The sequence below is a fragment of the Ailuropoda melanoleuca genome, chromosome 7 (assembly GCF_002007445.2).
Source record: "Ailuropoda melanoleuca isolate Jingjing chromosome 7, ASM200744v2, whole genome shotgun sequence".
Lineage (NCBI taxonomy): Eukaryota > Metazoa > Chordata > Mammalia > Carnivora > Ursidae > Ailuropoda > Ailuropoda melanoleuca.
Window position 1 is genome coordinate 80,071,217 of NC_048224.1, and position 18,563 is coordinate 80,089,779.

The 18,563-nt window shown below is 39.1% G+C and overlaps 1 protein-coding gene across 1 annotated transcript in view; it reads right to left on the reverse strand.

The window, feature by feature from the left end:
- LOC100471847 (phosphatidylinositol 3,4,5-trisphosphate 3-phosphatase TPTE2) overlaps positions 1-18,563 on the reverse strand; it is a 125,991-nt gene that overhangs the window by 84,966 nt on the left and 22,462 nt on the right. Inside the window, exons 4-6 of the mRNA XM_019797998.2 lie at positions 3,342-3,389; positions 1,970-2,131; positions 586-705 (exon numbers count right to left, since the gene is read on the reverse strand). Coding sequence (XP_019653557.2) covers positions 586-705; positions 1,970-2,131; positions 3,342-3,389 — 330 coding nt within the window. The remainder of the gene's footprint in view (positions 1-585; positions 706-1,969; positions 2,132-3,341; positions 3,390-18,563) is intronic.

Genomic DNA, 18,563 nt, shown 5'->3' on the forward strand with positions numbered 1-18,563 from the left:
CTGGATGAAAGACCTAAATGTGAGATAAGAATCCATCAAAATCCTAGAGGAGGGGCACCTGGGTGCACAGCGGTTAAGCGTCTGCCTTCGGCTCAGGGCATGATCCCGGCATTATGGGATCGAGCCCCACATCAGGCTCTTCTGCTATGAGCCTGCTTCTTCCTCTCCCACTCCCCCTGCTTGTGTTCCCTCTCTCGCTGGCTGTCTCTATCTCTGTCGAATAAATAAATAAAAACTTAAAAAAAAATCCTAGAGGAGAACAAATATTCAGCTAAAGGTACTTAATCTGTACACCTTTCACTCTTCCCAAAATACAACCATCCTTTAGTTTCCAAGTATGTGGAAATTTGTCTAAATATTTCATTTTTGGCTGTTTGTTTGGCTCAGAATCAGCACATTCAGACTTAGATTATATAAAAGGAAAACTACAGAAAAGGCTCCCAAAAAACAAAAGAAAAAATTAAAACTTTAAGAGAAATAAACACATATTTCTTACCTGGGGATAGTTTGAAGAGACTTAAAGTCANCCCCAAAAAACAAAAGAAAAAATTAAAACTTTAAGAGAAATAAACACATATTTCTTACCTGGGGATAGTTTGAAGAGACTTAAAGTCATAAAACATATAAATCATATCAACCAGTAGAGTCACTACAATAATGACAGCATCTAAGTAGTTAAGTAAATCAGAAAAATACTGTTGTATCCTGTAGTACAAAACAAAAAAATATTAGTGAATGCTCTCCCAAAGAAGAAATAGAGATATTTTAAGAACACAAATTGTTTGACTCATCCCATTAAGAATTCTACTTTAATGGATTCTTTAAAATGCATACTAGACTAGACTAAGGGGGGAAACATACAAACTGTATCTTATTTTATACATACAAATAACAAAAGCATCAATATGGCAACTTAAGTATGGTAGGAGATATAACCAAACCACTGAACAAGAGGCAAGCAATGCCTTCATGTATTGGGTGAGAAAGGTGGGCTGTCTGGCAGTACCACTGAGCAATAGAAGTTAAGTGTGTCACAGCCTTAGAGTAACTGGGCTGTGAGGAATGTACAAGAGGAGCACAAGGCCCAGTAACTTGGCTTGCAAACTCTGGCTTTGAGCCTACAGTAGAATCCCAATAGGCTGGAATTTCCCCTGTGAAAGCTGAACTTCCATCCACTTTGCCTTCCTCCCCAACACTGGCTCCTTCAGCCAGGAGCACTGGTGCTCCAAGGCACCTTTCTTCCAATTCTGGGGTAGCCCCTCTCAGGCTCTCAGGAACCTGGGGGATAAAAACTGTCCTTGGTTCTGAAGTATGAGGATAGAAGTTCAGCAGGAGAGGAGAAAAGTAGCCTTCTGAAATGCTCTGGATGAAACGAGGCTGGGGAATTAGTCCCTGACTCCCACCGCTGACATCTTCCAGGGCTTGGCTCACTTCATCCACCTTTTCATAAAGCCAGCAAACAGAGAAAAATCAGCTGCTGCCTCACCACCAAGCTTCACTGATGGGATGAGCATGCCTCAGATCTCTTACGTACTTTCACATGAATTTTTATTTTAACTGAGGTAGAGGGTTGTTCATGATCAATTATGTAGTATTAATATACTGTCAGCTTTTATTTAGATTCAACTCTTGGTGAAATTTATATTTATAGCTCACACACGTTCATCTTAATAATGTGCATGCAGACATAATAGCTGCCTGGCCCCACTTTGCAAATCCTTGAAGCTTTACCTGTTGAAGGATCTATAACACATTGCTGGAAACTAGAGTGCCAGTTGCAACAATAATATTAAAGCCCAATCTACTAGAAATTGGAATTTGGATTGTTTCCTTGTTGACCATGCCTCAAGGAGAATTATTTTGATAAAGAGGGATGCATTTGTTGGGTTGACTTGGTAATTATTTTGGGATATTTCTCATGGCAGTACAAAATAGCTTTACATGTTTTTAAAAAATTAATCAAACTTACCCTTCTACATATACTCGAAGAAGAACATCCACGAAAAAAAATAAAGCAATAGCTAAAGAAATTGAACGATATTCCAAAGGAATATACATTGAGCTTTCAGTGACAAGCAGGTCTGTAATGATGAGGGACATATCTACAAAGATCAGCGAAATTCCAAATATTCTACAACAACAACAAAAATAGAATAAAGTGGCTTTCACTCCTAAAGTTAGACTACATTTAAGCCAATGATATGATACCAAAATGTCACTTAGGATTAAATTGTCCACTGGTAGGGAATACTGTGTTGCCTTAGAATCTTAAAACAATCACTAAGTTTTCACCCAATGGAAGCAGTTGCTAGAGAATTAAAATTCCCATACCACCATTTCATGTTATCGTGCCTTTTTATTAAAGACACATCAGATTAATACTCCAAGATAGCACAGGCAACCTGAATTAAAATTACATGTTTCTACTTGTAAACTCTTATTAAATCTGAGAATTTTTTAAAGAGCTTCTACCAATTTCTCATAATAAATAAAACCTTATTCACATTGCTAACTTTTACAAAGTTAGCAATAAAAACCAAGTGAGAGCATGACTAACACAAGCCCTTAAAAGACTACTTTGACCAATAAGATGTTTTATCAGTGAGATTATATATTAATAGATGCTTCTAGCACAGTGCTGGGCACATGAGAAGGAATTAAATTCCATAAATATATACATTGTTGAACTCCAACGTACCTCCTGATCCTTTCTCTTATATATTCTAAACACGTTCTTCATAAACTGATTACACTACTTGTGTAATCTATGAAGATAAATTCATTAGTCTTCAAAATGTTTTCTTATACTTGCAATGCAAATTAAAATATTATAAATTTATTTTACATTTCAAGTATTTTTGTATTATATGGTAGCTAACTGAACATAATAAAAAAATAAATTGAAATTTAAATTTTAAATAAATTTAAAAGGAAACAAGTATTTTGTGTGACTCTGTATCATAGCATGAAATCTTACTGTCATGTAGAGAAGAAGCCGAAGTAGGATGCTTCCAGAATTAAGGAGTACTTCTAGACAAATTAAGTGCTTAATAAAAACACTTAAAGAATTTTAAAAAGCATGCTTCATTAATTTTACTTTTACAGGTAGAAAAAACATACTAATATGTTACTATCAGGCTTAGATACCATTTCTTTGCAATTCTTAATGTTCAGCTTAAACTAAAATTTCAAAACAAATTATGTTACATTAAATGGGGCACAAGGGCTATTTAGCAACATATTGACAGTGGAAATGTGCCCCTCCCCCTGCTGAGGTCCTTTACCGTTAAAAAATATTAAACATTATGTGTAATTATTTCCTTTTCTAGGGTCTTACATACCTGAACGTGAGTGATGATGCAAGTGAGTACACAATTCTCTTAATCATGCTGCAGCAAAAATAAAAATTAAATTCCAGAGTTTTCAAGTTTATCAGGTTTCTTCTAATATAGAATATGAATTTAGCTAATAAAAAAGGACTTTATACAGTTTGAAAGAAAATTCTTCAGCAGTTGCACAACAAAATGCTTTTTACCAAGATTTTCACTGTCCTGCTTTGTGTTTTTTTTTTTAACTTTCATATGTGGAATAAATGCAAATAAAACTCTAAACTATGTTTAGAAATATTTCCATTGCCTGTAAAGCCCCAATCCCAAATTTATGGTATTATTAAATTGGGATCATCAACTAAAGCAGGATAACACGGAGACAGAAAGGCATGGTAGAAGAGATCAATGTTCCATCTCTCCCATTAATGAGCTGTGGGATCTTGTGTAAGTCATCAAACCTTGGCCAGACCGGTTTCCATAGCAGTAAAATAAAGTCCTTCAGGGATGGGTAGAGAGTAAATGATACTCATGTCTTACAATATTCATCTCTTGAAAAAAAAGACACCCAGGAACACAACACTTAGTCATTAATGAGAGTCACATTGGGGTCGCAAGTGCACTTTGGAGATACAGAATTTTAGCAAGATACATTTCAAAGGAGAAACACCCTAGGGACTGGGCTCCTTCCATTAATAGGAGGAGGAGGAGCCTGTTTGATGGAACCTCCAGCTATGCCTCCTTTTACTCTATGCCTGGAGACAAGGTAGCTACTGGGGAGCAAATTATTGCCCTGCTGAAGCCTACAACATAGATCCCAAATTCCACCCCAAGTGGCATTAATGCCAAAGCAGTGCTTATAGCCTGTGCCCAAGGATGGATTGGACAATGGAGTAAACAGATGAATAGAACTGGGGCCTGCCAAAATCGGCTACTGATGAATGCTATTAGGCTAAACGGAGTCATAAGTACTCCCCACTCCCTGCAAATTCTCCCTCCCCCACCTGCAGTCACCACCTCTGCCCAAGCTTTAGAAAGCAGAGGCTAATGTGGACACATCAATAATTGGCCAAAAGAGGGGAATTGCCCTGAGGCTGCCATTTTCTTTTTTTTTTTTTAATGATTTTTTATTATATTATGTTAATCACCATACAGTACATCCCCGGATTCCGTTGTAAGGTTCGATGCTTCATTAGTTGCGTATAACACCCAGTGCACCATGCAATACGTGCCCTCCTTACTCCATCACCAGTCTATTCCATTCCCCCACCCCCCTCCCCTCTGAAGTCTTCAGTTTGTTTCTCATAGTCCATAGTCTCTCATGTTTCATTCCCCCTTCTGATTACCCCCCTTTTCTTTATCCCTTTCTTCCCCTACCGATCATCCTAGTTCTTATGTTCCATAGATGAGAGAAATCATATGATAATTGTCTTTCTCTGCTTGACTTATTTCACTTAGCATTATCTCCTCCAGTGCCGTCCATGTTGCAGCAAATGTTGAGAATTCGTTCTTTCTGATAGCTGAGTAATATTCCATTGTATATATGGACCACAGCTTCTTAATCCAGTCATCTGTTGAAGGGCATCTCGGCTCCTTCCATGATTTGGCTATTGTGGACAATGCAGCTATGAACATTGGGGTGCATATGGCCCTTCTCTTTACTACGTCTGTATCTTTGGGGTAAACACCCAGTAGTGCAATGGCTGGGTCATAGGGTAGTTCAATTTTTAACTTTTTAAGGGACCTCCACACTGTTTTCCAGAGTGGCTGTACCAACTTGCATTCCCACCAACAATGTAGGAGGGATCCCCTTTCTCCACATCCTCTCCAACAATTGTTGTTTCTTGCCTTGTCTATCTTTGCCATTCTAACTGGCGTAAGGTGGTATCTCAGTGTGGTTTTGATTTGAATTTCCCTGATGGCTAATGATTTTGAACATTTTTTCATGTGTCTGTTAGCCATTTGTATGTCTTCATTGGAAAAGTGTCTGTTCATATCTTCTGCCCATTTTATGATTTGTTTATTTGTTTCTCGTGTATTGAGTTTGAGAAGTTCTTTGTAGATCTTGGATACCAGTCCTTTATCTGTGGTGTCCTTTGCAAATATATTCTCCCATTCCGTGGGCTGTCTCTTAGTTTTTTTGACTGTTTCCTTGGCTGTGCAGAAGCTCTTTATCCTGATAAAGTCCCATAAGTTCATTTTATCTTTTATTTCTCTTGCCTTTGGAGATGTGTCGTGAAAAAGGTTGCTCTGGCCGATGTCATAGAAGTTGTTGCCTATGTTCTCCTCTAGAATTTTGATGGATTCCTGTCTCACATTGAGGTCTTTCATCCATTTGGAGTTTATTTTTGTGTATGGTGTGAGAGAGTGGTCAAGTTTCANCAGTTCATCGTAGAGAGGAGGCCACATTGCAAAGGGTAGGCTGGGTGGAGGTGCAGTGGAGAACAAAACTCCTGCTGAGACTAACCGCAAACAAGAGGACCCCACAAGCATGGAAAAGGGAGAGGAGCAGACTCCACAGCAGGTACCCAGACATGGGGGACCTGCAATGTGAAGATGAGCCCCATAACATTTGGCTTTGAAAGCCAGTGGGGCTTAACTTTGTGAGTTTGTACAACCAGTAGGGCTTAACTCAAGGTACTTTAAAAATCAGATGGGCTTAGTTCTGGAGAAGCCAGAGGGCAATAGGAAACTGAGTCCTAGCCCTTAAAGGGCCAGAAAAACAAACAATACCACTGAGATAAGCATAGAAGCAGCAGTTTGAGAAGCATCTGGGGTGTAGTGAAGATTTATTTATTAATCTCAGAGTATATGCTGGAGAGCAGGGATCTTTAGTAGACTTCTCCAAAAACAAAAGAGCTGGTGGGACCATTTGCCCCCACCCTAGCCTAGTTAGCCTGGGAACCGGTGAGAACACTTTACACCTCCCTTGCTAACACCGTGTGCCCTGCTCCCNCGAAGATGAGCCCCATAACATTTGGCTTTGAAAGCCAGCGGGGCTTAACTTTGTGAGTTTGTACAACCAGTAGGGCTTAACTCAAGGTACTTTAAAAATCAGATGGGCTTAGTTCTGGAGAAGCCAGAGGGCAATAGGAAACTGAGTCCTAGCCCTTAAAGGGCCAGAAAAACAAACAATACCACTGAGATAAGCATAGAAGCAGCAGTTTGAGAAGCATCTGGGGTGTAGTGAAGATTTATTTATTAATCTCAGAGTATATGCTGGAGAGCAGGGATCTTTAGTAGACTTCTCCAAAAACAAAAGAGCTGGTGGGACCATTTGCCCCCACCCTAGCCTAGTTAGCCTGGGAACCGGTGAGAACACTTTACACCTCCCTTGCTAACACCGTGTGCCCTGCTCCCATGTTCTCCTGTGGATCTGTCACATCCAAAATGCCCCACTCAGAGGTGCTTTCTTCAAAGTGACACCTGCCCTGAGGAGGGGGAAAGATAACTACACATGCAAGTTCTACTGCAGTCCCAGTAGTTGAACCTTAAAACGGGCAGTGCAGACTGCCCTGTCAATCAATGCATGTGCCACCTGAGCAGACAGACAGGGGGGCAGTCATCTGATCTGATTGTCAGCCCCATCCACCAATAAAAACCTCCCAGGGGGCAGCACAGGGAGAGAGACCAACAGTTTCGGGTCACTGTAGTTCTGGCAGATGAACTGGGGGCAGGTATCTAGTTAGTCTGCAGGACCCACCCACCAACCAAAGCCTTTCAGGGTACAACACAGGGAGATGCCCTGAGGTCAGTGTGACTGCAACCCCAGCAGATGAGTTAAGGGCAGGCACCTTGTCTGACTGCTGATACCACCCAACTGCAAGTCCACAGCGGCCCCAGACTGGCCCCTCAATAGCAGAGGGACCAAATCCTGCCTATGACAGGCAAAGTAGATTGCTGCAGCCAACTGGATTAAAGGAAAATGAGGCTCAGCAGTAGAGTACGTGGAATCCACATACTGTTTCCAGTAAACAGGCACCACAGAACCTCTTCTTCATAAGGTCACTACTTTCAAAGTCAGGAGACATAATGACTTTCCTAATACATAGAAACAAACACAGAGAGTTACTTAAAGTGAGGAAACAGAAATTTGTCCTAAATGAAAGGACAGGACAAAACCAGAGCAAAAGAGCTAAAATGAGACAGAGATAAGCAATACGCTTGACAAAAAACTCAAAATAATGTTCATAAAGATACTTAATGGATTTAAAAAAGAGTGGAGGACCTCAGTGAGACCTTCAATAAAGAGCTATAAAATGTAAAAAAGAACCAATCAAAAGGTTAAGAACTCAATAATTGGAATTAAAAATATGCTAGAGGGAATAAACAAATTAGAGAAGACAGAAGAATCAATCAGCAAGCTGGAACACAGTATCAGACAGCAACCAAGTTGAATAACAACACAAAAGAATAAAAATGTGAATAGGTTAGGGACTCAGCAAAATTATCAAGTATGATAACATTCACATTATAGAGATCCCAAAAGGAGAAGAGAAAGAAAGGGGACAGAAAATGTGAAAAAAAAGAGCAGCTGAAAACTTCCCAAATCTGGGGATGGAAACAGACATCCAAATTCAAAAGGCACCGAGAGCCCCCAATAAAATCAATACATAGAGGTCCACACCAAGACACATAACAATTACAATGGCAAAAGGTAGTGAGAAAGAGATTTTTTTAAAGCAGCAAGTGAAAATAAAGCAGTTACATTAAAGGGAAACCCCGTAAGGCTACCAGCTGATTTTTCAACAGAAACTCTGCAGGCCAGAAAAAAGTGGCATAATATATTCAAAGTGCTGAAGGGAAAAAACCTGCACTCAAGAACACTCTGCTCAGCAAGGCGTAATTCAGAGTATAAGAGATGAATATTTTCCAAAACCAAAGTGAAAGGAGTTCATGGCTACTAAACGAGTTTTACAAGAAACATTAAAGGAAATTCCTTCTGTGGAAAGAAAAGGCCATTATCAAGAATAAGAAAATTATGAAAGGAAAACATTTCACATGTAAATACAAACAAAGTAAGTAGTAAATTACTTATAAAGCCAGTATAGAGGTTAAAGCAAAAAGCAGTAAAATCAATTATATCTATAAAAATCAGTTAAGGGATTCACAAAATAAAAGGATGTGAAGTATGACATCATATACATAAAGCATGTGGCAATGTGAACAAATGATTCCAAAACCAAGGATAAATAACATGAAATTCTCCATAATAGTATGATTTTCATATTGTAGGTTTTCAGGGGACTTCTGGGAAGATGGTGGAGTAGGAGATTCCTAAGCTCACCTTGGGCATACCAAGGTAACAGCCGCATCAGTGTAACTAACCCAGAAAATAACCCAAAGACTGGCAGAAGAGACCTTCCACAGTTCATCGTAGAGAGGAGGCCACATTGCAAAGGGTAGGCTGGGTGGAGGTGCAGTGGAGAACAAAACTCCTGCTGAGACTAACCGCAAACAAGAGGACCCCACAAGCATGGAAAAGGGAGAGGAGCAGACTCCACAGCAGGTACCCAGACATGGGGGACCTGCAATGCGAAGATGAGCCCCATAACATTTGGCTTTGAAAGCCAGCGGGGCTTAACTTTGTGAGTTTGTACAACCAGTAGGGCTTAACTCAAGGTACTTTAAAAATCAGATGGGCTTAGTTCTGGAGAAGCCAGAGGGCAATAGGAAACTGAGTCCTAGCCCTTAAAGGGCCAGAAAAACAAACAATCCCACTGAGATAAGCATAGAAGCAGCAGTTTGAAAAGCATCTGGGGTGTAGTGAAGATTTATTTATTAATCTCAGCGTATATGCTGGAGAGCAGGGATCTTTAGTAGACTTCTCCAAAAACAAAAGAGCTGGTGGGACCATTTGCCCCCACCCTAGCCTAGTTAGCCTGGGAACCGGTGAGAACACTTTACACCTCCCTTGCTAACACCGTGTGCCCTGCTCCCATGTTCTCCTGTGGATCTGTCACATCCAAAATGCCCCACTCAGAGGTGCTTTCTTCAAAGTGACACCTGCCCTGAGGAGGGGGAAAGATAACTACACATGCAAGTTCTACTGCAGTCCCAGTAGTTGAACCTTAAAACGGGCAGTGCAGACTGCCCTGTCAATCAATGCATGTGCCACCTGAGCAGACAGACAGGGGGGCAGTCATCTGATCTGATTGTCAGCCCCATCCACCAATAAAAACCTCCCAGGGGGCAGCACAGGGAGAGAGACCAACAGTTTCGGGTCACTGTAGTTCTGGCAGATGAATTGGGGGCAGGTATCTAGTTAGTCTGCAGGACCCACCCACCAACCAAAGCCTTTCAGGGTACAACACAGGGAGATGCCCTGAGGTCAGTGTGACTGCAACCCCAGCAGATGAGTTAAGGGCAGGCACCTTGTCTGACTGCTGATACCACCCAACTGCAAGTCCACAGCGGCCCCAGACTGGCCCCTCAATAGCAGAGGGACCAAATCCTGCCTACGACAGGCAAAGTAGATTGCTGCAGCCAACTGGATTAAAGGAAAATGAGGCTCAGCAGTAGAGTACGTGGAATCCACATACTGTTTCCAGTAAACAGGCACCACAGAACCTCTTCTTCATAAGGTCACTACTTTCAAAGTCAGGAGACATAATGACTTTCCTAATACATAGAAACAAACACAGAGAGTTACTTAAAGTGAGGAAACAGAAATTTGTCCTAAATGAAAGGACAGGACAAAACCAGAGCAAAAGAGCTAAAATGAGACAGAGATAAGCAATACGCTTGACAAAAAACTCAAAATAATGTTCATAAAGATACTTAATGGATTTAAAAAAGAGTGGAGGACCTCAGTGAGACCTTCAATAAAGAGCTATAAAATGTAAAAAAGAACCAATCAAAAGGTTAAGAACTCAATAATTGGAATTAAAAATATGCTAGAGGGAATAAACAAATTAGAGAAGACAGAAGAATCAATCAGCAAGCTGGAACACAGTATCAGACAGCAACCAAGTTGAATAACAACACAAAAGAATAAAAATGTGAATAGGTTAGGGACTCAGCAAAATTATCAAGTATGATAACATTCACATTATAGAGATCCCAAAAGGAGAAGAGAAAGAAAGGGGACAGAAAATGTGAAAAAAAAGAGCAGCTGAAAACTTCCCAAATCTGGGGATGGAAACAGACATCCAAATTCAAAAGGCACCGAGAGCCCCCAATAAAATCAATACATAGAGGTCCACACCAAGACACATAACAATTACAATGGCAAAAGGTAGTGAGAAAGAGATTTTTTTAAAGCAGCAAGTGAAAATAAAGCAGTTACATTAAAGGGAAACCCCGTAAGGCTACCAGCTGATTTTTCAACAGAAACTCTGCAGGCCAGAAAAAAGTGGCATAATATATTCAAAGTGCTGAAAGGAAAAAACCTGCACTCAAGAACACTCTGCTCAGCAAGGCGTAATTCAGAGTATAAGAGATGAATATTTTCCAAAACCAAAGTGAAAGGAGTTCATGGCTACTAAACGAGTTTTACAAGAAACATTAAAGGAAATTCCTTCTGTGGAAAGAAAAGGCCATTATCAAGAATAAGAAAATTATGAAAGGAAAACATTTCACATGTAAATACAAACAAAGTAAGTAGTAAATTACTTATAAAGCCAGTATAGAGGTTAAAGCAAAAAGCAGTAAAATCAATTATATCTATAAAAATCAGTTAAGGGATTCACAAAATAAAAGGATGTGAAGTATGACATCATATACATAAGATGTGAGGGGGTGTGTAAAAATATAGTGCTTTTAGAAAGAGTTCAAACTTAAGCAACTATCAATTTAATAGAGACTCCTATATGTATAAGATATACATGAACCTAATGATAACCACAAATCAAAACCAGTAATTATTCAAAAAATAAAGAGAATGGAATCCAAGCATATCACTAAATGAACCATCAAACCACAAGGGAAGAGAGCAAGAGAAGAACTACAAAAACAACTATAAAACAAGTAACATAGGGGCACCTGGGTGGCTCAGTCAGTTAAGCATCTGCCTTTGACTTGGGTCATGACCTCAGGATCCTGGGATGGAGCCCTGTGTCCAGCTCCCTGCTCAGCAGGGAGTCTGCTTCTCCCTCTCCCCTACCCATGCTCATGTGCTCTCTTGCTACCTTTTGCTCTCTCTCTGAAATAAATAAAATCTTAAAAAAAAACAAGTAACAAAATGGGAGTAAGCACATACCTATTAATAATTACTTAGAATGTAAATGGACTAACTGCTCCAATAAAGACACAGGGTGACTGAATGGATAAGAACAAGACCTATCTATAAGTGCTGCCTACAAGAGACTCATTTCAGATCTAAAGACATGTAGATTGAAAGTGAGGGGATGGAAAAACATTTAGCATGCAAATGGAAGCAAAAGGCTGAGATAGCAATACTTATATCAGGAAAATAGACTTTAAACAAAGACTGTTAACAAGAGACAGAGACATAAACATAAAGGGAACAAACCAACAAGAAGGCATAATTGTATGCACCCAAATATCACCAATTAGGTGCTCAACTTGGGAGCACACACATCCATAAAGCAACTATTAAACAGACATAAAGGAAGACATTGAGAGTAATAACATAAGAGTAGGGGGACTTTAACACCCCACTTACATCAATGGATAGATCATCCAGACAGAAAATTAACAAGGAAACAGTAGTTTTTGAATGACACATTGGGCCAGATGGACTGAACACATATATTCAGAACATTTCATCCTAGAATAGCAGCATACATATTCTTTTTCAGTGCACATGGAACATTCTCCAGAATAGATCACGTTAGGCCAGAAATCAAGTCTCAACACGTTCAAAAGGATTGAAATCATACCATGCATATTTTCCAACCACAATGGTACGAAACTGGAAATCAATCGCAAGAAAAAATCTGGAAAGAACACAAATAACTAAATGTGCTACAATGAATGAGTCAACCAAGAAATCAAAGAGGAATAAAAAAATACATGGAGACAAATGAAAATGAAAACACAATGGTCCAAAATCTTTGGGATGCAGCAAAATCTGTTCTAAGAGGAAAGATTATATCAATACAGGCCTACCTCAGAATGAGTCAACCAAGAAATCAAAGAGGAATAAAAAAATACATGGAGACAAATGAAAATGAAAATACAATGGTCCAAAATCTTTGGGATGCAGCAAAATCTGTTCTAAGAGGAAAGATTATATCAATACAGGCCTACCTCAATTAGTAAATAACATAACCTTACACCTAAAGAAACTGGTAAAAGGACAAAGCCCAAGGGCAGTAGAAGNCAAGAAATATCTCAGGTAAATAACATAACCTTACACCTAAAGAAACTGGTAAAAGGACAAAGCCCAAGGGCAGTAGAAGGAAGGAAATAATAAAGGTTAGAGCAGAAATAAGTGAAATGGAGATTTAAAAACAATAGAACAGACCAATGAAACCAGGAGCTGGTTCTTTGAAAGGCTCAATAAAATTGATAAACCTTTAGCCAAACTCAAAGAAAAAGAGCCAGAGTGAGAGCAAGAGAGAACATGAGAGTGAGTGCACACAAATTCAGAAATCGAGGGGAGAAAACAACCAACACCACAAAAATACAAAGGATTATGAAAGAATATCATGAAAAACTATATGCAAAAAAATTGGACAACTTAGAAGAAATGGATAAATCCTAGAAACATAGAAGCTCCCCGAAGTGAATCAGGAAGACACAGAAAATTTGAACAGACCAATTTCTAGCATGAAATTAAGTAATTAAAAATACTCCTGAAAAACAAAAGTCCAGGACCAGATGGATTCACAGGCGAATTCTATTAAACCTTTAAAGAAGAGTTAATACCTATTCTTCTCAAATTATTCCAAAAATAGAAGATGAAGTAAAGTTTCCAAATTCATTCTATGAGGCCAGCATTACCCTGATACCAAAACCAGATAGACACTACAAAAAAAAGAATANTCCTATTCTTCTCAAATTATTCCAAAAATAGAAGATGAAGTAAAGCTTCCAAATTCATTCTATGAGGCCAGCATTACCCTGATACCAAAACCAGATAGACACTACAAAAAAAAGAATACAGGTCAATATCACTGATGAACATAGATGCAAAAATCCTCAACAAAACGCTAACAAACCATATGCAATGATACATTAAAAAAAACTTTTCACTAGGGATGCAAAAGTGGTTCAATATTTGCAAGTCAATCAGTGTAATACAGCACATCAACCAGAGAAAGGATAAAATATATATGATGATTCAATTGATGCAGAAAAGGCACTTGACAAAGTACAGCATCCATTCATGATAAAAAAAAACCACCTTGGTTTAGAGGGAACATACTTCAATATGATAGAAGCCATAAATGACAAACCCACAACTAATATCATACTCAATGGTGAAAGACTGGGAGACTTTCCCTAAGGTCAGGAACAAGACAAGGATCTGTAGTACAGCATCCATTCATGATAAAAAAAAAAACCACCTTGGTTTAGAGGGAACATACTTCAATATGATAGAAGCCATATATGACAAACCCACAACTAATATCATACTCAATGGTGAAAGACTGGGAGACTTTCCCTAAGGTCAGGAACAAGACAAGGATCTGTAGTCTCACCACTTTTATTCAACATAATACTGGAAGTCCTAGTCACAGCAATAAGACAAGAAAATAAACAAAAGTCATCTAAATCGGTAAGGAGAAAGTTAGAGTCTCTATTTGCAGATGACCTAATACTACATGTAGAAAACCCTAAAGACTACACCAAAAAACTCCTAGAACTGATAAATGAAGTCAGTAAAGTCCCAGAAACTAAATTAACATACAGAAATCTGTTACACTTCTAAACACTAATAAAGTAGCAGGAAAATTAAGAACAATCCAATTTACAACTGCATCAAGAGGAATAAAATACCTAGGAATAAACTTAACCAAGGAGATGGAAGAAATGTACCCTGAAAACAATAAAATACTGATGAAAGATGTTGGAGATGACACAAACAAATGGAAAGATATTCCATGCTTGTGGATTGGGAAGACAAATATTGTTAAAATAGCCATACTATCCACAGCAATCTACACACTTAATGCAATCCCTATCAAAATATCAAAAGCATTTTTCATAGAATGAGAACAAGGAATCCTAAACATTTGTACAGAACCACAAGAGAACTCAAATAGCCTAAGTGGTCTTGACAAAGAACAGCAAATCTGGAAGTATTACAATCCCAGATTTCGAGATATACTACAAAGTTATTGTAATCACAACAGTATAGTACTGGCACAAAAACAGACACACAGACAAATGGAACAGAATAGAGAGCCCAGAAATAAACCCAGGCTTTTGTGGTCAATTAATCTATAGCAAAGGAGGCCAGAATATACAATGGGGAAAGGATTGTCTCTTTAACAAACGGCGTTGGGAAAACTGGACAGCTACATGCAAAGGAGTGAAACTTTCTTACACCATATACACAAATAAACTCACAATAGATTAAAGGCGTAAATGTAAGACCTCGACCATAAAATCTGTAGAAGAAAACATAGGCAGTAATTTCTTTGCCATCAACCATAGCAAAATTTTTCTAGATATGGTGAGGGAAACAAAAGCAAAATTAAATGATTGGATGAGGTGAGGGAAACAAAAGCAAAATTAAATGATTGGGACTACATCAGAATAAAAAAGCTTTTGCACAATGAAGGAAACAATCAACCAAATGAAAAGACAACCTATTGAATGTGAGAGGATATTTGCAAATGACATATCTGATAAAGGATTATCCAAAATATGTAAAGAATTTATACAGCTCAACACTAAAACCCCCAAATAATCCAATTTAAAAATGAGCAGATGAACAGACATTCCTCCAAAAAAGACATACAGATGGCCAGCAGACACGTGAAAAGATCCTCAACATCACTCATTATTAGGGAAATGCAAATCAAAACTACAATGAGATATCTCCTCACATCTGTCAGAATTGCTAAAATCAACAACATAAGAAATGACAGGTGTTGGTGAGGATGGGGAGAAAAAGGAATCCTGAACACTGTAGGTGACAAGACCAACTGGTGCAATCACTGTGGAAAACAGATGGAAGTTCTTCAAAAAATTAAAAGTAGAATTACCATAGGAACTAGTAATTCCACAACTGGGTATTTACCCCCAAAACAGGAAAACATGAATTCTAAGGATATATGCACCCCTACGTTTATTACAGCATTATTTGCAATAGCCAAATTATGAAAGCAGCCCAGGTGTCCACTGATAAATGAATGGCTAAAGAAGAGGTGGTACACACACACACACACACAGAGGAATATTATTCAGCCATAAAAAATGAAATTTTGCCATTTGCAACAAAATGGACAGATTTAGAGAATATAATGCTAAGTAAAATAAGTCAGAGAAAGACAAATACTATAGGAGTTCACTCATATGTGGAATTTAAGAAGCAAAACAAACAGATAAATAAATGAAGAGACAAAAAACCAGACTCTTAAATATAGAGAACTGATAGTTACCATATGAGCACGTGGGGATGGGTAAAATAGGTGAAGGGGATTAAAGAGTACATTTATCATAATGGGCACTGAGTAATATATAAAATTGTTGAATCACTATATTGTACCTGAAACTAATAAACACTCTATATTAATTATACTGGAATTTAAATAGTTGTTCCTGCAGCAGTTATTGGTAAGATACAAGCATATCCACGGCCCACCACACCATAGCAGTTGCAAACATTCCTAGGTTTCTGAGGGTATTGGTATCCATTTATCCCTCACGTGGCTCAAGTTCTTCAGCCCATTTATAGATTGGTAAGAACAGGAGCCCAATGGGACTGGTCCTCAAAGGAAAGAGAAGCATTTGAACAAGCCAAGGTAGCTGTTAAACAGATCTAAGCCTTAGGTGTTCATGTACAGGGACAGCCGCTTGAACGGATGAAACCAGTTACCCAAAAGGGTTTAGATAGAACTTATGGCAATGGCAAAGGCACAAATGCATACTGTTAGGCTTCTGGTCATGGTTATAGAAAGGAGTTGAAACATGATATTGCATTTTAGAACAAATGTGGGCTATTTACCATGCCTTATGGCAAGTAGAAGACATGACTAAAAGTATCCCAGTGACCTTTCACACTCAGTATCCTATAGTAGGATGGCTAAAGGATACATTCCAAGAGCCCAAGTCAGACATTGGCCAAATCCAGACTGTAGCCAAATGGCGTGCCTATTTGCAACAACATAGTAACTTGGTGAACAACCCTCTTAGTGTGAAGCTGCACTCATTCTTGGCCTGGTGACTCATGTCACCTCTGAAGGACATCCATCAACTGAGGCTGCAGAGCCACCACAGCTGCCATTCTTTATGTAGGAAGGACATGGACCAATCCCAGAGCATGCCTGTATACTGAAAGTTCAGCAAGGGGTGACCCCTGCACCTGGACAGCCATTGACATCCAACCCTCAACTGAAAGTATCTGATGGATTCTGGCACTGGACATAGTAGTCAATAGGCCGAACTGCAAGCATCATAGATGCTATTGCTTCATGAGCCTGATTCCATTGTTCAATGAGATAGCTGGGAAATCTATAAGGGACCAACCATATGTAAAGAATGTACAGGCCATTCAGGGTGTGCTGAGATGGAGTATATGGTACATGCTGAATAGCTAGTTTGTCCAAGCATACCCCAAATGGCCCTATTAGTCACTTCTTGAGAATACAGAGATCCTGTTCTTCCTTTATATTCCCATCAAGCAGGATATGCAGAAAAACATACTGTTCAGAGTTCAAGATCAAGGGCTCTGGGTGTGCTTCCAGGGTGTGCTCCCAGTACACCCTGAATGGCCTGTACATTCTTTACATGCCCCTCTTCCAGGACTACCTGGAGCCAGGTATGCCAAGGTGCACTGCAACCAATCCCACAGCAACAGTATAAGCCACAATGTGCAAATGATAGGAGAACACAAATAACTAAGAAACTACAAAAAAAATTCTCCCAGGAAGGGTGTCCAGGTGGCAGGCCTTGATCTCCTTGAAAATGCTGGCCATGCAAGGAGAAGCAGGGCCACTGATACTTGGTAGAGTAAGTTACTATGATGTAAAAACTTGCCGTACATAGCTCCTAGCAGTAGATGCTTTGTCCAGTTGGCTACTCCTGGACTCCCTGTACTTAAGTTCCCCCAATAAACCTTTGTCTCAACCATGGTCTCTGGGTCTTTTCTTTGGCTTCACTAAGCCATCACCCACCCTGGACTAAGAGTCTGTGGGGGTGTGGCTGCACACCAGCTAGTTTCATCCGGTGTTTGGCCTAGCCCTCACCAACAAGCATGTGGACTAATTGAAATAAACCTGAGAAACCAGGCTGGTAAGTTCGAATAATTATACTAAATTCTTCAGCAAACTTATGGAGGTCTTCAGTCACTTTAAGAAACTTTAACTATGGTTCTCAATTTGGCCTTAGTCCTGGGAATGTGGGAAACTCGGGGTTTATTTAGGTACTCACAAGACTTAACTTTAAAGAGGCAGGTTTTAATAGTTTCAGGAGAGGAGGAATAGGGCTAGATGAGGAGGAAAATGCAAGTTCTGTAGAGAGAAGAGAGGAAAGTGGCACCAGAGGTGGGGCCTGAGCACAAGATGGCTTCTGCCTGTGTCTGCAGCAAGGGGGTTGGGTGGGGGGAGGCCTCAGAAGCCATTTTGACTCCTTTCAATTGTTTAGAAATAGTTGCCTTGATTAATTTAGAAAAAGTATTATATGCAACTAACGAATCGCTGAACAGTACAACAAAAACTTACGATGTACTATATGTTGGCTAACTAAACATAAAAAAAATAAAAACAAAAAACAGAAAACCCCAAAGAAATAGTATTTTACAAAGGGACAAACAGAAGCCTGAAAATATCTGGAAGCCTCAAGGTACCATTTAAAAGAGGTATCCCATTCAGTTTTTTTGTTTGTTTTGGAGCCATAGCTTTCTGACTTAATTATGAGTCAAACAAGTTTGGGGAGATTGAAATTTCTTATAAGGCCACTGAAGTTATAAATTATTTTTGGTTATGTCAGTCCACTTAGTTATAAATATACATGTGAAGGGACCATAGTTTTAAAACATAAAACCAGCAGAGTCCCAATAGTGGTGGAGGAAGGCGGGGAGGAGGCAGCCCTCAGAGCATTTTGATGACTGAGATCCAATTTCTTGGAGGTTTTTTTTCTAGAGCAAAGAGAAAAATTCCT